The sequence below is a fragment of the Pleurodeles waltl genome, chromosome 6 (genome assembly GCF_031143425.1).
Source record: "Pleurodeles waltl isolate 20211129_DDA chromosome 6, aPleWal1.hap1.20221129, whole genome shotgun sequence".
Lineage (NCBI taxonomy): Eukaryota > Metazoa > Chordata > Amphibia > Caudata > Salamandridae > Pleurodeles > Pleurodeles waltl.
The window spans coordinates 399726551-399745072 of NC_090445.1; the positions used below are offsets into that span (position 1 = coordinate 399726551).

The 18522-nt window shown below is 42.6% G+C and overlaps 1 protein-coding gene across 6 annotated transcripts in view; it reads right to left on the reverse strand.

Annotated features, from left to right (window-relative positions):
* LOC138299775 (cytosolic phospholipase A2 gamma-like) overlaps window positions 1-18285 on the reverse strand; it is a 380498-nt gene extending 362213 nt beyond the window's left edge. Inside the window, exons 1-2 of one of the 6 annotated variants that reach the window (XM_069238318.1) lie at window positions 18222-18285; window positions 17936-18042 (exon numbers count right to left, since the gene is read on the reverse strand). In XM_069238318.1, coding sequence (XP_069094419.1) covers window positions 17936-18042; window positions 18222-18270 — 156 coding nt within the window. In that variant the 5' untranslated portion in view covers window positions 18271-18285. The other 5 variants (XM_069238319.1, XM_069238324.1, XM_069238323.1 and 2 more) reach the window with 5 other exon arrangements.
* Window positions 18286-18522: the final 237 nt, after the last annotated feature.

Genomic DNA, 18522 nt, shown 5'->3' on the forward strand with positions numbered 1-18522 from the left:
ACAAGGATTAGTGACCAAAACCCATTTAAGATAGAGGTGAAAACAGAAGGATCATGAAAGAGACAGTAACTGGTGAGAGAGTGAAAAGATAGTTGGTCATATGATGTCACTTCCACAGCACCTTGCATTTTGGAGAATAGACATCCATGACTGTCAAGCAAAGCCACAAGCTCTTACCCTATACACAGTCTCTCTGTCCTACATAATCTACAATATCTCTTATCTCAACTGCATAGACACACACACACACACAGACACACACGCACACACACACCCTTCACTCTGCTAATATTTTAACTCTCTCCTCCCATCTTCATTCTCACTATTTGTACAATCAAAGGCAAAATCAAGAATTCCTAACATGTCCTTTACTCTGACAGTATGATATTTTTATTGCATAAAATGTATGTGCTGCAAAGTTTTTTTAGCTTCCGACCACATCAAAAAAGGTATATGGTAGACACTTTTACATTCAAATATTTTTGGAAAATGTAAATACTAGTTCAAAGAACCAGACAGGCCTCTAGTTACTAGGAGTGGGTGAAAAATTCAGCTCCCCCATCAGAGTTTGCAGAGTTTTGCGCACTCCATATTCCCCTTGGAGCGTGGAGTTCTCGCAAAACTCTGCCAAGAACCGGGTGGTTGAGTTTTTTCCTCACATTTGGCTCACCAGCATTAAGTTGACGAGTTGACAACTTAATGGTGCCAAGTGTGAGCAAGAATTTGCCTCCCATAGCATGATTTACAGGCACTAGAGCTCCTCCCGACCAGATTACCTAATGCTGGTGTTCTCAGCAGGTCAGAACTTAGTATTAATAAAGCTGCCATTCAAGTAGAAAATCTACTCAAGCGGCAGAAAGAAGCAGCGTCTGGTGCACTGTGTGGTGCCATTCACGCTGATTTTACAGTGGGGAACAAGCTACTGGTGCTAAAAATCACCTGACCAATATATTACGAGCCTGGCCTTTATTTTTATGTGGAAGGCAGCAACAAAAATATAAAGTTAAAATAGCACACACATGTTCTCACTAATGATATATTGGAGTACCAAGAATATTACATAAGTTCTATTTCACTGTCAGCATTTGGTGTTCCAGAACAGGAAAACCCAAACAAAAGGCCAGAATATTCCTCTGAAAAAGGTGGCAGCACTATTTACAACACACCATTGCCTCCAAGGGGACGCATTTCTATGTCGCTTGTAAGGGGGAAAGACTACAGACCCCAAAGTTTATTTTCCAGCAGGAGACAGGGCACATCTTCAGCCCGCCATGTGGACCCCTCAAAAGGCCACTCTTTTTCCCACATTGGACACATTTCTGTACTGCTGGCAGAGGGTGAGGACTGCTGATGCCTGTCTTCTCTTCCAACAGACGATGAAGCACATCTTCAGCACGCCAGGTAGGTGTTTTAAAAGGCCCCACATTTCACCACACTGTAGGGCGCATTTCCATGTTGCTGGCAAGAGGAGAGGACTTTAAACTAATATTACGTTGCAGCACAATTACAACGGCCGTTATTTTGGCTAACCAATTCTCCCTAAACAGAAACTGCATCCCTACATGCACGATTGGGCCTAATTAGTATCTATACATGGTTGTCAGATCGACATACAGCAAATCCTCAGTCCTACCATATTCACCATTAATTCTTGTGGTTCAAATGCCCGATGCTCGCAATCCTGACTAAGCAACACAATATGACACCGTAGACATAAGCAAGTTTGACAACTAAGGGAGATTTATTTTTAGTAGGGAATTGTTTGTTTCATATAATAACATAATTGACACTCACACGATGGGCCTTGGACAGTTCCTAACCTACTGCCTAATCCGACAAGTAATATGCAACACACGGAGGGCAGGAGCCACTGAGCCACTATTGTCGCTTGTTCTCTACTTGCTATTGGAGGGTATAGGCCCCATGAAAGCTGTCTCCCTGGTATACATAGCCCTAACCATGAGCACATGAGCACTAATTCTTACATGGAGGGTGCCCTTGCCCGATGGAACACAGTCCTCCCCCAACCCACGCCCTCAAAAATTATGGTCTTCATTGGTGTATGCTTCTACTTCAGACTGAGAGGAAACACGAATAAAAATAATTCCAACAATGCAGAGCTCTTAGTCTGAGTAATACATTTATTAAAGCACTTTTTAAGGTTCGAATTGAGGAAACATGCAGATCAAACGCAGCAACACGAATACACTTCCAAAAATGATCACAGCAGTAGAATACTGATGATCATAGAAACAAACAATGTCAATACACTACTTTAATCATGGATTATATATCTGCACATACAGTGATTATATATTCATTCACAACCCAAAGCTAAAAATAAGAATTAGAAAATGCATCACCATGGGGTGAAGTAAAGACATCATCTCTTTGCCAACTTCGAGCCAGGAACCAAGACGACTGTCGAAAGAGAGAACTACCCTTAATGGGAATGTACCAGGCAAAGGCGTCCCCCTCCTGGAATGAGTTTGATCTAACCGCAGTCATCAATTTGCCCTCTTAAAAACCTTAAACAAGCTGGAGAGGAGAATTCTAGAAACTCCCAGTCCCACATTTTGAGTTGTTGTTCAAACGTTGGCTGTACCAGTCCGTGTTGAAAGAGCACATTAGAGATTTGGCCACATCCCAAAGTGAGTTGTTGTTCAAACATTGGCTGTACCAGTCCGTGTTGAAAGAGCACATTAGAGATTTGGCCACATCCCAAAGTGCGCTTCCAAGAACGAACTGTACCCTGCTGTACCATAAACATTTTCCTCTGGTACATCTTATTATCTGTGCTCCTAACTCCCCCACGTTATGTACCTGCCCTTGGTGAGAAATAGCACAAAGTGTGAAAGCATGAGCGAAAAACATGTTGCATAAGTTGTGCGTGGTAAAATACCTGCATCACGATTGTGACGGTGTTTGAAGCTAAGTTAAGCACAAAATGGAGCCAGTGGTCAAGATGGAGCAGTGGTTAAATACAGATATCATTACAATCGGGTAAAGAGAGTTTCGCGCAATGCAAGTTTCCATTTCACCCAGTTCAATTACCTACACCAATCAAATGTATCCCCACAACACAGCAAGGCCTTGTTCCCCTCGTACACCTCGATGTCTGTGAGGTGGGCTTCCAGGAGCAGTTTAGCCCTCCACTATTGTGCACCTGGCAAGGAATAACTGAATTAACAGGGGACGTATCGGGTCATGCATTATCCCCAACCCCTGAATCCTGCCTCCTAGGACTTCACACCAAGACTAAAGGGGACAAACAACTCCACAGGTTTATTGATTTGGCATGTGTATTGTTTAAACAGCGCACTGCGATGCAGTGGAAAGCTCCTACTGCAGCTGATATTAACACATGGCTCCAGGACTTACTACGGTGGGCTTGAGCTGAGGCTGGTGTGCTCCGCAACATGAGGGATAAAGGCCTTGTCGGGGGGGTGATGAGGTGTGGGAGGTATTTGTCACTAATACTGAGGTCAAGAACAACACCCCCCGAGTGGGAGCAACTCTTGATTGCTGTGCTCGCTCTGCCCTGCATGCATGGGGGTTCACTGATCTCTGTCATACTCTCCAACCCAAATCGTGTGGGCAGGGCTGCCCCTGTGGGTGGCCAAACAACGATGTTGCCATGAGATTCAATGGCTGGCTGCTCCATTTTTCTCCCTCCCCCTACCGGGGCATGCCACGCAGCATGGTTGCTACCTGTTGCCTCCTACATCACCTCCTCCTTGTGCGCCCGTTGCCTTACCGTTCCCTCACTTGGCACGTGTGCTCAGACACAATTCATGTATATGTACTTGTCCCACCAATATTTACTTAAAGCCAGTTAAGTGTATGTTCCTCCATGTGCTGCAGTCGTTTTTTCTACTTCCTCACTTGTTAATTTGTTAATTTGCTCCTTTGCTCCTGTTTTTTACCCTCACCTTCCCCTTCCCCTCTTCGCTACCCCCTTGTTTCCCTTGCTGCTCCCCTGTTAATGATCCGCAAGATTGTTGTTAATGTTTTGTATACAATAATCAAAATAGATTTTTTTTAAAACTCACAAATTATGACATTCTTAGAGCAAGCTAATACTTTGAACCTGAAACAATCGAGTTTCAACCTAAACATTCTACTGAGACCACATTGCTAGAAGCATCTGACACAGTTAAAATGACATTGGACACAGGTAAAAACACAGTACTGATCTTATTAGATCTATGTACAGCATTTTACACCATCTCACATTACATACTGCTGCAATGAGCTCGGGACTGTGGCATTTCTCATTGGGCCTTGGCTTGGATTAATCATTCCTCTCCAATCAAAGACAATCTGTCATGTTAGGATGTTTTTCTTCCCCAGAAAAAACGGTCTTGGAGCCCGGCGCAATGTATTATTTATGTGGCCCTGTTAGAAATGGGGTCTTTGGTTGGCAGTCAGGTTACCCCCTGTCCAAGCAAGGACCCTCACTCTAGTCAGAGAAAGTCATACACAATCCAAATTATCCTGTGCCCACCCTCTGGTAGCTTGGCACTGAACAGTCAGGCTTAACTTAGAAGGCAATGTCTAAAGTACTTGTGCAATAAATCATACAATAACACAATATAGCACCACAAAAATACACCACACAGTGTTTAGAAAAATATATAATATTTATCTGGATATTTGCAGGTCAAAAATGATAAAAGATGAAATAAGAAATTGTAGAGATATCACTGAAAAGTGATATGAAGTGACTTAAGTCTTTAAAAAGCAAACAAAGTCTCTTTCAAGCACAAAGTACCTGGTTTGGAGTGGAGATGCGTGGAAAAATTGTGTGTGCGCCGGTTTCGCCCCTTCACACACAGACATGCGTCGTTATTTTTCACGCGGGGAAGATATTGTGTCGATTTACGGCGCACGGACAGTCTCCTCTGTAGGTCGCTGGGTTTTCAGACTCTCGGGTCTGTGTGTGGATTCCTGGGCTTGTTGTCCGGCTGCGTGGAATTTTCTCCCTCACGGCAGGCGTCACATCGGTTTCCCCTCTGGAAGTCGGGCGGCGTTTTCCAGACGGGCCGTGCGTCGGAGTTCCGGATGCACCGCAGGCGTTGTGTCGATCTTTTCCTTGCGGGTCGAGCGGCGTCTTTTCGGATCGGCGTACTGTGAATTTTTCACCGCGGAGCAAGCTGTGCGTCTAATTTTTGGGCGTACAAGGAGTCCAGTTGAAAGATGGAAGTCTTTTTGGTCCTGAGACTCCAGGGAACAGGAGGTAAGCTCTATACAAGCCCTTGGAGAACACTTCTGCAGCAAGGCAAGAGTTCAGCAAGGCAGCAGGTCAACAGCAAGGCAGCAGTCCTTTGCAGAAAGCAGTCAGGTGAGTCCTTTGAGCAGCCAGGCAGTTCTTCTTGGCAGGATGCAAGTTCTGGTTCAGGTTTCTTCTCCAGCAAGTGTCTGAGGTGGTAGGGCAGAGGCCCTGTTTTATACTCAAATATGCCTTTGAAGTGGAGGAGACTTCAAAGAGTGGCTAAGAAGTGCACCAGGTCCCCTTTCAGTTCAATCCTGTCTGCCAGGTTCCCAGTAGGGGGTGTGGCAGTCCTTTGTGTGGGAGCAGGCCCTCCACCCTCCCAGCCCAGAAAGACCCATTCAAAATACAAATGTATGCAAGTGAGGCTGAGTACCCTGTGTTTGGGGTGTGTCTGAGTGAATGCACAAGGAGCTGTCAACTAAACCTAGCCAGACGTGGATTGTAAGGCACAGAAAGATTTAATCGCAAAGAAAGGCTCACTTTCTAAAAGTGCCATTTATAGAATACTAATATTAAATCCAACTTCACCAGTCAGCAGGATTTTGTATTACTATTCTGGCCATACTAAATATGACCTTCCTACTCATTTCAGATCAGCAGCTACCACGTAAAAAATGGATGAGGGCAGCCCCAATGTTAGCCTATGAAGGGAGAAGGCCTCACAGTAGTGTAAAAACGAATTTAGGAGTTTTACACTACCAGGACATATAAACTACACAGGTACATGTCCAGCCTTTTACCCACACAGCACCCTGCTCTAGGGGTTACCTAGGGCACACATTAGGGGTGACTTATATGTAGAAAGAGGGGAGTTTTAGGCTTGGCAAGTACTTTTAAATGCCAAGTCGAAGTGGCAGTGAAACTGCACACCCAGGCCTTGCAATGGCAGGTCTGAGACAAGGTTAAGGGGCTACTTAAATGGGTGGCACAACCAGTGCTGCAGGCCCACTAGTAGCATTTAATCTACAGGCCCTAGGCACATATAGTGCACTCTACTAGGTTCTTACAAGTAAATCAAATAGCCAATCATGGATAAACCAATCAACAGTACAATTTACACAGAGAGCATATGCACTTTAGCACTGGTTAGCAGTGGTAAAGTGCCCAGAGTTCAAAGGCCAACAACAACCTGTCAGAAAAAATAGGAGGAAGGAGGCAAAACGTTTGGGGATGACCCAGTAAAAAGGCCAGGTCCAACAGGCCCCCATAATCACTTTAATCTCATCATTTGGTATTGATGTTGCTTCCTTAGATAAGACTTCCTTGGGCTCAGAGCTTAATGCCAAATGTTGTATGAATGAAATTATTTGGTAGATGTAAGCTAACCACCTTAAATGCAACACCGATAAAACGTATACTCTTCGGAAGCTCCAATACTTTCCTAATCCATCCTCTGGTGGCCTACTTCTAATTCCACCTCCCATCCCCTCCCCCAAAAGAATAATGCAGCCAGGTTGGTTCTAAAAAACGTCCTCACGGGGCCTCAGCATCTAGGGCGCTGAGAATGTGTCACTGGCTATTAGTTCATAAACAAATTCTATTCAAGAACCTTCTTCTTGTATTTAGGGCTTACGGAGCCTTGGGACCAGAATACATATCTATTAGATTATCCCATTATGTCCCTGTGAGCGAGCTGAGGTCATTGAAGGCTAATCTTGTTAAGGTTTCTATATTCAAACTGAAAACCAAAGGACGTAAATCATTCAAGGTCCTAGGAGCCAAGTCATGGAGCTGCATGCCCACTTATCTTATGATGATTTAACCTGAGGACAGATTAAAAAAACAACTGAAAACCTGAATGTTTGACTTATTCAATGCACATTGCTACTCTCCAATGATCTGAGGTAGGGCTCCTTCTCGGTCACTTGCCACACTAAGGTGGTCATTACGACTTTGGCGGTAATTTTCGAAGTCCACCGTATTACGACTCACCAACAGAACATCGCCTAAAAACAGTCAAAAATCTAAAAACATCGGCCTGACCGATGGCAGTAGAGAGGCATTTCCATTGTCAGCAGTGCCAAGCCGACAACATCCCGCCCTCCAAATTACGACTCACAAACCAGCACCATAGTCTTTGCACGGTGGTCCAAACCGCCGCAGTCAAAAAAACGCACCTCCACAAGAACACAACACCACATTGGACAATATGAATACCCCACACCTGATACGCATACACACACCACACAACCTGATCACAGCACTAAATAAACACACCCCTACGCATCCCCCAATCCTTTGCATCCAGAAACTTTGACAGAGAGAGGGAAGACTGCACTAACAGACGACACTGCACCTGGATATCATAGGCACCACCACACTGAACACGCATCACACAACACACAACAGCATCAGCAACACAACTCGCACGTCACCATTGCATACAAACACCACAAACCACATGTACACCTTAGCACACAAGCTCAACCCAACTAACAGCACACCCAGCATCCCTGCACATCACACATCCCACCACCCACAACACAACCACCATGGCACCACAAAAACACCCACAATTCACAGACAAGGAGTTGAGGGTCATGGTCAACGAAATCGTCAGTGTGGAGCCACAACTGTGTTGAGCACAGGTCCAGCAGACATCCATAGCCTGGAAAACTGAGTTATGGCAGAGGATCGTCGACAGGGTGAACGCAGTGAGAAACCATCCACGTATTGTTCCTCATTGTTCCCATAGGAGTGAGCACTCCGATTGGCTGGCTGCAAAAAGAAAATCGTGCAGCAGCCATTAAAGGACTTGAGAACCTAGGGCCTGATTTAGATATTGGCGGATGATTTACTCTTTCCAAATGGTGACGGATATCCCATCTGCCAAAATCTGAATCTCATCATTTCCTATGGAATTTATTTTTTGCCAGAAGGGGATATCCATAACCTTTGTGACGGAGTAACTCGTCCGCCAATATCTAAATCAGGCCCTTGGTACCCTGTTCTGAAATTGTTTTTTATCAAAGATATAAAGGTTCAGCGTATGAATACCCTGTTGTCGTAGCCCTTGTGCGGGGGGTGTTTCAGTGGAACCTCAGAGGGCCAACATTAAAAAAATAGTTTTTATTGCCGCAATCCAGCTGGACTCCCGTGGAATTGTGGCAAAAATACATTGCACAGCAGCATTGCTATTTATTTAATTATTTTGACTCCTCGATGTGGGCCAGGTCATTATTTTCAAAAATTTGGTCCAGGGAACATGATGCTCCCAGAGTCACTTTTGGGCCATGTAGAACCAAAACTCTCAAGTCAAATATAAATTAAAGGGAAGGGAGCGTGCAACACCCCTCCACATGCTACTATCTCTATCTTTGTTTAGAGATGTCCAATCCTTAAACAAAAAAAGAAGAAGGGGTATGCACCCCTCTTACCATTCCAGTATTGGCCCCAAAGACTCCAAATACAAAGGCAAATACTGAATAGTGTCCCGGGATGTCCATCGTACATAATCTCTCCACACTCTTCCAGGAAGGAAACTCAACTTTGCTCCTGCCAGACCCCTTCAGAAAGCCATTAGGGTCACTTTTTATATTTTTGGTGCTGTGATTCTTTGAAAAAAGTCAGTAAATCCACCCGAGTGTGGCTAGGCTCTGCAGCTGTGCACAGTGTGAGGTTGCTTGCCTGCAAAGGGTTGAATGCAGAGCCTGGATGCAAGCCAGGCCCAAGTGCAAGTTAGCTTTGTGAATAGCTGCAAATACCCTCCCTAGATTTTGGCAATTATGAGATAAATTGCATTTTATAGAACTGAGGGTAATGGTTGCAAAGCTGAATACCATAGTTACAACCTCAGGCAGATGATTTTCAGCCACTTCATTTCCTTCCCATCACTGTGCCCGAGAATAGGCGTGCACAAATGTGAACCTGCTCTATGAGCTTATGGCCATTTTAGAAGGAATGAAAATGATCTGGTAAAAATTAACAAAACCAGTGACATTCGCTAGTTATAGTTATCTCAAGTAACTATAACTTGTGCCCTAAAGTTAAAATAACCTGTGCATTTGTCATGCATAGTGTTGCAATCAATAATGTTGTTTCAGAAATGTCAGTGACTTTATCAATGCTGTGATAGAACATGAGTGATATATGAGTGCATGGGGAGGGGATGAACTATAATTACTGAAGGGCATGATTTACAGTTACATAAGATAACTATAACTGGTGAATTTCAGTGGTTTTGTTGTTTAAAACAGTATATTAACTTTCATTTTCATCTATTAAATCCTTCTAACCTTTGCTTTTTCCAGTGAATTTCTAAAGGTTTTTTAAAATCAAAGTAAGATATTTTCACCATATCTAACCATAATATCTATTTAACCATTGAGTTTTTCAATAAATATCTGGGGTTTTTTGTTGTAAAGTAATATTTATTACCACCCCCAGCACCAACCCCATGCCTGTCACGAGGCCCTGTGCCAAAAGCCTTCGCTGGTGCCAAAACCAAGACTATGTGATGTTACAATATATGGGAAGTATGGCAGACCAACTGACTGTCATAGGATCTAAACATCAAAATATAAAAGGTGAGCCTATTGGCTCTATGAAGGGGTCAGCATATTACCATATATAAAGCAGACCTTTTTTGTTTGTCAAAATGTCACCAATAATTATAATCAAATGCACATTATATAAATCCACATGTTTAATAAAAGTGATTGCCAATTTTTTAACACAGCCTTATTAAAAAAAAATCAACATGTTTTTGAGTCTTTTTAAAAAACAAAAGTTCAGACCATAAAGGCAGCCACAGAACCCACCACAAGAGGGCTCTGCACTCCAGCTGAATAGCTTACAGCTCCAGTTTGAAGTGCCGTACAAAACATGGTAAGCTCTCCTGGAATCATGACCCAGGACCCTTACAGTGTTTTTTCTAATGTTGAGGCGGGCTGCTTCACTCCCTGCCACCCCCCAAAGATTAGTGAAATGCTTCTAGGGGCACTACAAGTCTTCAAACAATATAATGAAAAGCCCTCAGAGGGCAATATTGGCTACTCCTTTCAAGAAGCAGGCAATACCAAATGAGCCACTCATTTATTATTCCTTTTATTATTATTTATTTTTTACACTTTTTTTTGTCCTACAGTACCCATCCTGGTCACCCACACCTTTTATTAAAGGTTGGGGGCAGTGGGAAGAGCTACAAGACCCCTGTTGCCCATGCAGGTTCCCTATCAGAAACCATACCAGTGCCAGAGAGAGCCAACATTTTTTTTCTAAGTGGGTGCTTTGAATGCCCTCCCAGCGCACCCATAATCCAGCCATCATTGGGGATGTTAGGGAAACCTGTGTCCCTAGCTTGTTCCCCAGCTGGCACCCACTGTGGGTGCCAGCTGGGGAACCTTATCTTTTGCTTCTGCCCAGGGAGAAGCATTTGTTTGTCTGCTCTCGCCCAGGTGAAAGAAAAGTTGTGTTTCTGCCCAGGAAAGTGTGAGCATGGTATGGAATAAACAGCAGTGTCCCTAGGGATGAGGGTTACTGGCATACTTCTCAGAACTGATCCAAGACTAGGGTCCCTGGGGCTGATCTACAGCATGGAAAGCAGAGCTGCATGCCCCCTCCTCTAATTATAGAAATGGCCCCAGAGGATTGCATATCTAGGGCCTCCTGAGACACAGGGTTCGGGGCCACATATCCTCCCCTTTTAAAACTGCATTGGGCCTCAGGAGGTGGGTCCCCTTGGGGACAGAGGCTCACACCCCCACCTTTTCTTAAAATGTACTGGCCCCATGATTGATGGAGTCCCCGGGGACGAAAGTTGCTCGGGAGGGTGGCCCAACACATGCCCCCTTCCCATACTTTAAATAAAATGTATGTTGTTTGAGCCCAGGTTCTGACCTACCCCAGGATAATTTAAAAAATGAATGAACAGCTGCCATTTTTTTTTTTTTACCACAGTCCCATGAGAGAACCACAGGATTGCACCAAAACATTAAAAAACATTTCCTTTAAATATTTATCACCAGTTGATCCCTCTGGTACCCCCCTACCCTAGGGAAAGGACAGAAGGGTATCTCTACCAAGCCCTTTATATTATTTTTTTTAAAGCATTTTTATGACAGAGGTTGAAGTTCCAGAGTTCTGTAATGAATCTTAATTTCTGAAAAAACTTCTGAACAGATTTACTCTAAATCACAAAAACTCCCTCTCTGGAGTAAGATATAGCTTTCTTACATATTTGATGTAATGCCGTTCAGCAGTTTATTCGGTAACACTTTTCGATTTTCCTATGGGAACCTGCATGGTGAAAGTATATTTTGGGAGCCCCCCGCCCCCGTTCTTCTCGGCTCCCACTAGATGTATCAACTCAAATCTTTTCAGGAAGGAGCTGAAATTATTTTGAAAGGTTTTGTGAAAATTTGTCAAATGGTGCCAAAGTTATTAGCAAACAAAAATATATATATATATTTTCTATGGTGACTAGGGGCCTGATTTAGAACTTGGTGGAGGGTTACTCGGTCACAGCGGTGACGGATATCCTGTCCACTGAAATCTAAGTCCCATAGGATATAATGGGATTTAGATTTCAGCAGACGGGATACCCATCACAGCTGTGACTGAGTAACCTGTCTGCCAAACTCTAAATCAAGCCCTAGGGTATAACTTTATATATGTATGTGTGTATATATGCAGATAGATATATAGATCTATCTATTGTCTACCTATCTATCTATCTACATATATAAATATATATATATATATATATATATATATATATATATATATATATATACATATTTATATATATATATACACACACACACCCATATATATATATATATATATATATATATACACACACACACATATTACATATGAAATATGTTAATAATTAAATAATATTTAGTATTTTTCCCCTCCCTCATTTGTTTAATGTACTCCTAAACTTCCTTTATCACTATCCATGCCTAAACCCTAAAATGACCCAAACCTCCTCTTAGTAGTGCCTGCCCTTATACCTCAAAATTACTCATAGCTCCCTTTACCTCTACCCACCCCTAAACCCTAAAACTACCCTGACCTCCCTTTAGCACTGCCCACCCCTAAACCCTTTGTACAAAAAAAGAAGGTAAAATGTTTTTAATATACAAAAACACTTCCGTGTGTGGTAAAGGCTCGCACGGTAAACGTTCAAATTCATACTGCATGCTCAAGGCTTAGTGGTGAAGACATATATAAAGACTTTGTTCATAAAGACTTCACAATTGTGCAGTCTATTATTAACGTCAATGTACAGCCTATGTACCACAACAAATGTAGGTGGACATCTTATTTATACACTGACACACAAGGAAATCGGCTATATGTATCCTAATTAATGTCAGACAAATATCACATGTGGGAAGCAGCATTTTATGCACCAACAGGGTTGCTCTGCTGAGCAATCATGCGTACATATGAACAATTACATCAAAACATTTTGATCTAAAAAAAAAACATGCACAATCTGAGCACCCTGCCCCTCTCTAAATATACAGCTATTTAGAGATAGGTTTTTATCTTCAGTGTTAGTGCACCCCGATCTGTGAGTTTTCCACCCACAACACCCCTAAAGCCTGGAATTCGAGATGTCAAATCTATTTACAACCATTATGGCTTACCCAGGATTCCTGTGTTCAACACCATTAGAGGGCTGTGAATTTTCTGCTCTGTTCCTTCTTTTCTACCAGAAACTCTTAGTATGGATAGTCAAAACAGAAGTGCTGCAAGATATTGCAGAGAGATAAACTTGTCAAGCAGTCTAAAGGGAGTTGTGCAAACAGAGGGGTTGTAGTAAACCAGTTATTTTGTGTTCAGTATTCTACTGTATTGTAATGCAAGATTTATATAGGGACTAAAGTGGTTGCTTACATGAGTGGCATGGTACACCATGTAGGGTGGGTGGAAGTGTGCTGTCTTTGTTTTTAAACTGTGTTTGAAGTGTTTCTATGTTGTACGATATGACCAGTGAGGTGCAATCATTAGTGATCATTTTATGAGACGCAGTGCTTGCAGTGTGATGGACAAAGAACTGTGCAAAAAGGCACACAGTTTATCCTTTGCTGCAAGTTGGAAGTTTTGAGTAGCTCTACAGGTCCCCTTGTGGTATTTTTTATGTTCATAGTCCATTTAGTTGGTTCCTGCAATGATTTGTCCATCCTGAGATATTTTGTTTAAGTGTATAGTCCTGAGCAGACACCTACTAAATTGAGAAATGGTGTCGAGATCTGTTAGGATGGGCTGGTAATATCATCCTGTATCTGATTTTCATTTTGAGATATCAAAGGTTGTTACCTTGGCCAGCAGCATGTGGCAGATCTCTCCAGCTATTCAATACCTGTTCAGTTGGTGATAGCTTGTTTAATGTTGCGTCCAGTACACTATCAGGCCATGGACAGGACACATAGCAATTTTATCTTATGTGAGTGTATGACTGTCAAACATTATAAGAGAAGTATTATGCAGCCTGTAATAACTACAATCAGTTGAAAGGAAACAGCAAAACAGGAAAGTTGTATTTTAAATCTTTGTGCTAGAGATACCCCTACCCTTTCCTTCTAACGATCAAGGTGTGTGAAGAAGAAAAGAGTCAGTTTTAATGAGTTTGCGTAAAGCAATGATTGTCAAGGAAGGAAGCTGTGAGGCCGTCTCCAACCTAGAGTACCCACAACGTGAGCACAAGGGAGTGTAATATCTTGCATCCAGGGTCAGACTGGCCGTAGCAGTCATTGGGCATTTTCCCAGTGGAATGGAACGGTGAGGACCGTTTTTTTCAGTGGTGGAGGCCGTTTGTTTTTACTAGGGGGCAGTTTTGCAGCAGTGTTGCAATATCGTCTGCCAGTAACAAAAGAACTAAAGCAGCAGTACTTTGTCCCTTTCCTCCTTTGACCCGGGGGCTGGTCTGACAAAATTGGCAGGGCTGATTTTGGTTCCCAGTCCAGCCCTGCTCACATCTGGCTGTCATTCAACCTTTCTGTAGCATTATTTAGACACACAAAAGCAAAGGCCCTGTTTAGAAACTTCATCACATGAACAAAATAAATAGTAGTCGTACCCCATCACACCTACCATCCATGAAAGCTGAAGTGCTCAGGAAGACAATAAATCACCAGCCACTTCCCAACAAAGTCCTCAGTGATTTTTCAAAGGGAACCTCAGTGGCTGGTTTGCAACCTCAAGTCAATGGAATGCTGTCAATACACGTCTGTTGTCTGGGAAGGAGATTGCTTCTTTAACTATAGCAACATGGGGCTACTTCTGCAGAAAACCTATTGTTCCCTTATCAAGGTTTCCACTCTACCCTTTCAACTTCAGTTCGTAATGAAGTATTTGTGCATGCATCCTGCACCTTAAACGAGAATGTTTTGTAATCACCGAGTTGTTTTCTAGACCAGACATGCTGTTCTTCCCCTTAGTATAGATATATTTAGAGTGCAGATAACACCACCCTATTTGCATGGACTCTGCTGGCGTGAAGAATAAATTATAAGTGTTGCTGTCTGATGCAATACTATCTATAACGCAAAACAAATTGGTCAGAAAGTGTGTCCGCTTGAAAACCAGCATTGGTAAATGGATTAGGTTTTGCCTATGGGATTAATAATAAATTAAGAGGTTTGGTGTAAATGTTTGTGCTAGAGATACTCCTCCCCTTTCCAAACCAAAGAGATTTGGTGTGCAAGTGCAGGGAGAATGATGTGAGTCTCTGTGCAGGATGAGTGGTGCATGAATGAAGGTCGATAAGTGTCTAACTGCAGGGTGAAAGTGCCTCAATGCATGGTGAATAATGTGTGTTTAGTGTAGAAAGAGAATTGTGTGAGTGCATACTTAACTTCAAAATGTATCTAGTGCTTTATGCCATACTTCTGCTGTGTCTAAGCTCTGTAAATAGCAGGAACTAAATGACAACCAATTTGTTTACTTCGGAAATGTGAAAGACTGTTGACCTTGACGAAATTCGAAAGCACAAGCCATAGCTAACTGCACATGTGAGCCATCAAGCTGACTTCCAAGCATATATCAGTTTCAGAAGCAAGCTTAACAAAATATAACCAATAAGTCAGTTTCTACGACTATCACTGCTTCCCAAAAACGTATGAAACTTACATTTTGATACATTTTCTCAAAAACGTGGACAACCCACTTAGCAACAGGTAAAGAAGCTAAGACAATCAACATTTACTAATTGTTCGTCAATTATTAAATGGATGACACATTGTTCAATGTAGTGCAAACAATATTTAAAATAAAAAAGCCAAACTAATAGATTAATATAGCAACAAACTAATTATGAAGACAGACAAAAGCATGTTCCAGTATTGAACAGCGATAAGCAAAGAAATACAAAATTAACTGAAAACATTATTTCTACCCAAATGCAGTGAAAGAACATGCGTGAATGTATGAGTCACGTTCTTGACTTAGAAATGCATAGAAATGGACTGGGATGAAAAGGCCCGATGTGCTTATGAAAAAGCGCGGGCTAAAGGCGGTTAGAATGCATGCGTCACAATGGCTTCTTTGCTTGGTTCTTCGTTTACAGATCTGGACGAGCTGAATCATTCTTTCTCACCGCAGAGGCAGGGCTATATGCTGAGTCTAGGTTATAGTTATAGGAAGGCAAAATATCAGTTAAGTATGTAATATGGTAAAATCATGATTTACCCTTACAGGAAAATGGGGAAAAGTAATGACTATTTGGATTTGTGTGCTCTCACGTTTGAACCTCAGAAAGGCCATAGCAGTAGTGGAAGTAGTCATGAAAGTGGTGTTATTTTTATTGCAAGTATCATTCTTTTTTTCCATTATTACAGTGGGACGATCTTGTTCAAGTCAGGTGCCACATCATAATAAAGCCATAGGATGCTTTATATAGAAAGGATACCTAACGGGCGGATTAAGAATTTAATGAAAACAGCTTAGTATCACAAACGATATGAGCACACGATTTGTTCAAATGCTAATATAGAGATCACTAATTAACAGCATCCATGTCAAGTGTAGTTATCAGAAACACAAATACATGTGATATGGCTGCAGTCAGGTCTCTGCAACAAAAGAGAGTACTAGATTGGGTGCCTGCTTCTCCCTGCGGGGACTGGTGACTGTCATGCCAGAACTTGAATCACAAGGTCTCCACTGAGACCAGCACAGCGCGCCAAGGCACTTGGCCAATGCTGCAGTTAGGTGTAGATCAGAGGTCTTCAGTCTGTGGGGCGTGAACCACGGAGGTGCGTGGAGTCCTTGCATTTCCCCCTCACTTCGTCCGATAGTGAACTTTCCTTCAGGGAGTCTCCTGTGCTGTGAAAAGAAGCTGCACAGACAGCTAAAGACACCTTTGTGCCAGGCACCTGCTTCGTGAAAGAAATGCAAATGTGCACTATGAGTTGATCTGAAACTGTAAAGGTACATGATAGCCGGTTCTGGCTTTAAGTCAACCTAATCTCTTGAAGGTTTCTGATGACAAACATTTATTCTTTTTGAGTGGTAGTGCAGAGTTAACAACTGTGCTGTAAAGTGTGTGCTTTTAATTGTAATCCTATTTACAGAGCACTTACTTCACCTGGAGGTGTTGAAGGGACAGCTATTTTTAAAAAATTGTATTACATATGCTCTGGCATTACTTAAATCTACATTTTATCTTAAACCTTTTTGTAGTGGCCTATCTTATACTGTATGTTCTGCAAGTATAAAATGTCTTACATATTCACAGTGCCCCCTGTCTCAGGCTGTGACCTTGTGCCACTAAAAATACACAAGTCACTATTCTCCACTGCACCAGCCAAGATGTAATCCTGTTGCTCTCTGGTTACACACAGACCTCTGAGGTGCATTATCTAACAGAGGTTTCATAATGCACTAAAGTGTGTTTCCCAATGAGTAACAACTTTCTTTTATTTTTCACTTAAGCTGACTATTATTTTATATGTAGCTTCCTGGTGGTGAAAGACCTAAAAAACAGTACAGAATATCGATGGGCTTATTTATGAGGGGCTTGTGCCGGCGGAGCATCACTTTTTTTGATGTTCTGGCAGCACAAGCCTCTCAATCATGCTTATGAGGCGACGCAAACCCCACCTTGCATGGTCTCATAGATATGGAATACGGAATAAGCAGTGCAAGCCGCTGTGTTGCCTTACTCAGCGTCAAGGAGGTGTTCCATGGACGTTATATTAACAATAGAGTTCAAAAGTACAGCACAAGTGCTGTGCTGGCGAAACCTTAAAAAAGGGCACTGTTAATTTTACCTTTGGGAAGTGAGAGAGCTCCAAGTTCTTTTCAGCTAATACCTCCTCTCCAAACTGATTACAAACAGAACTGCTGAGCTGCTGTGGGGAAAGGCGCGTTTCAAGCAGTGCGAAACACGCAGCAAGGTACACAACGAACTAAGGCAAGATTGTGTTTTTTTGTAAACGTGAACACTTTCAGGTGCATCAAGCCTGTAACTACCCACAAGCCCAAAAGTAAACCACAGAAAATGTAACCCGATCCGTAAAAAGTTAAAAATAAGCTTTAACTAAGATTACAACAGAGATACGGCCCTTAAAGAAAGATGCACTCCAGATTCACATTCGTGCTTTAGATAAAACGATGCACTCGAAAACGCACTGGAAAAGCAGAGATTTACTGGTCTTATGAAATACCGTCTGCCTCCTCCAGACAGCTGAGGTAAGTACTCACCAAGCACTGCTTGTTTCGCGCCTTAAGAAGTAGCAGAATGAACAGAAGCGGCAAGAATCGCTCCGCACTGCACCTTCCTCGACTTGACCTCTGATCTGCTGCACGCCCTGCAGGGTGAACGAACACAGCTATTATCCGCACGACCGAGCAACTCATGGGGGCGGAAATACCAGTTATTTCATGTTTTGGGAAAACGAAATGTGGGTATACCCTTAGGTAGCGACATATTCTCAGGTTTGTTTCTTGAAAGCAATGCTTATCTGTAGTTTTTATCTCATATCCATACCTATCCGGGCGTGTGGAGCCTTGTATGCGAGCACTCTATGCAACACCATTAATCAAAGAGAGACATAACAGGTAAGGTAAACATTCCTTTGTCGGGATGGGCGTGAACCCCTGTGTGGGAAAAATTTGTGAATGTCCTGTTCTGATGTTCTACACAACTGCCGCCTCTGCCACAGGTATTGTGTATCTCCTCCTCTTTTCAAGACCCGGGCAGGTTCAGATCAGAGCAGCCATCTCTCTTTGGGCTGAGTTGAGGGATACACGATTCAACTTGAAGCCAAAGTCAGCTCTGGCTATGAGTC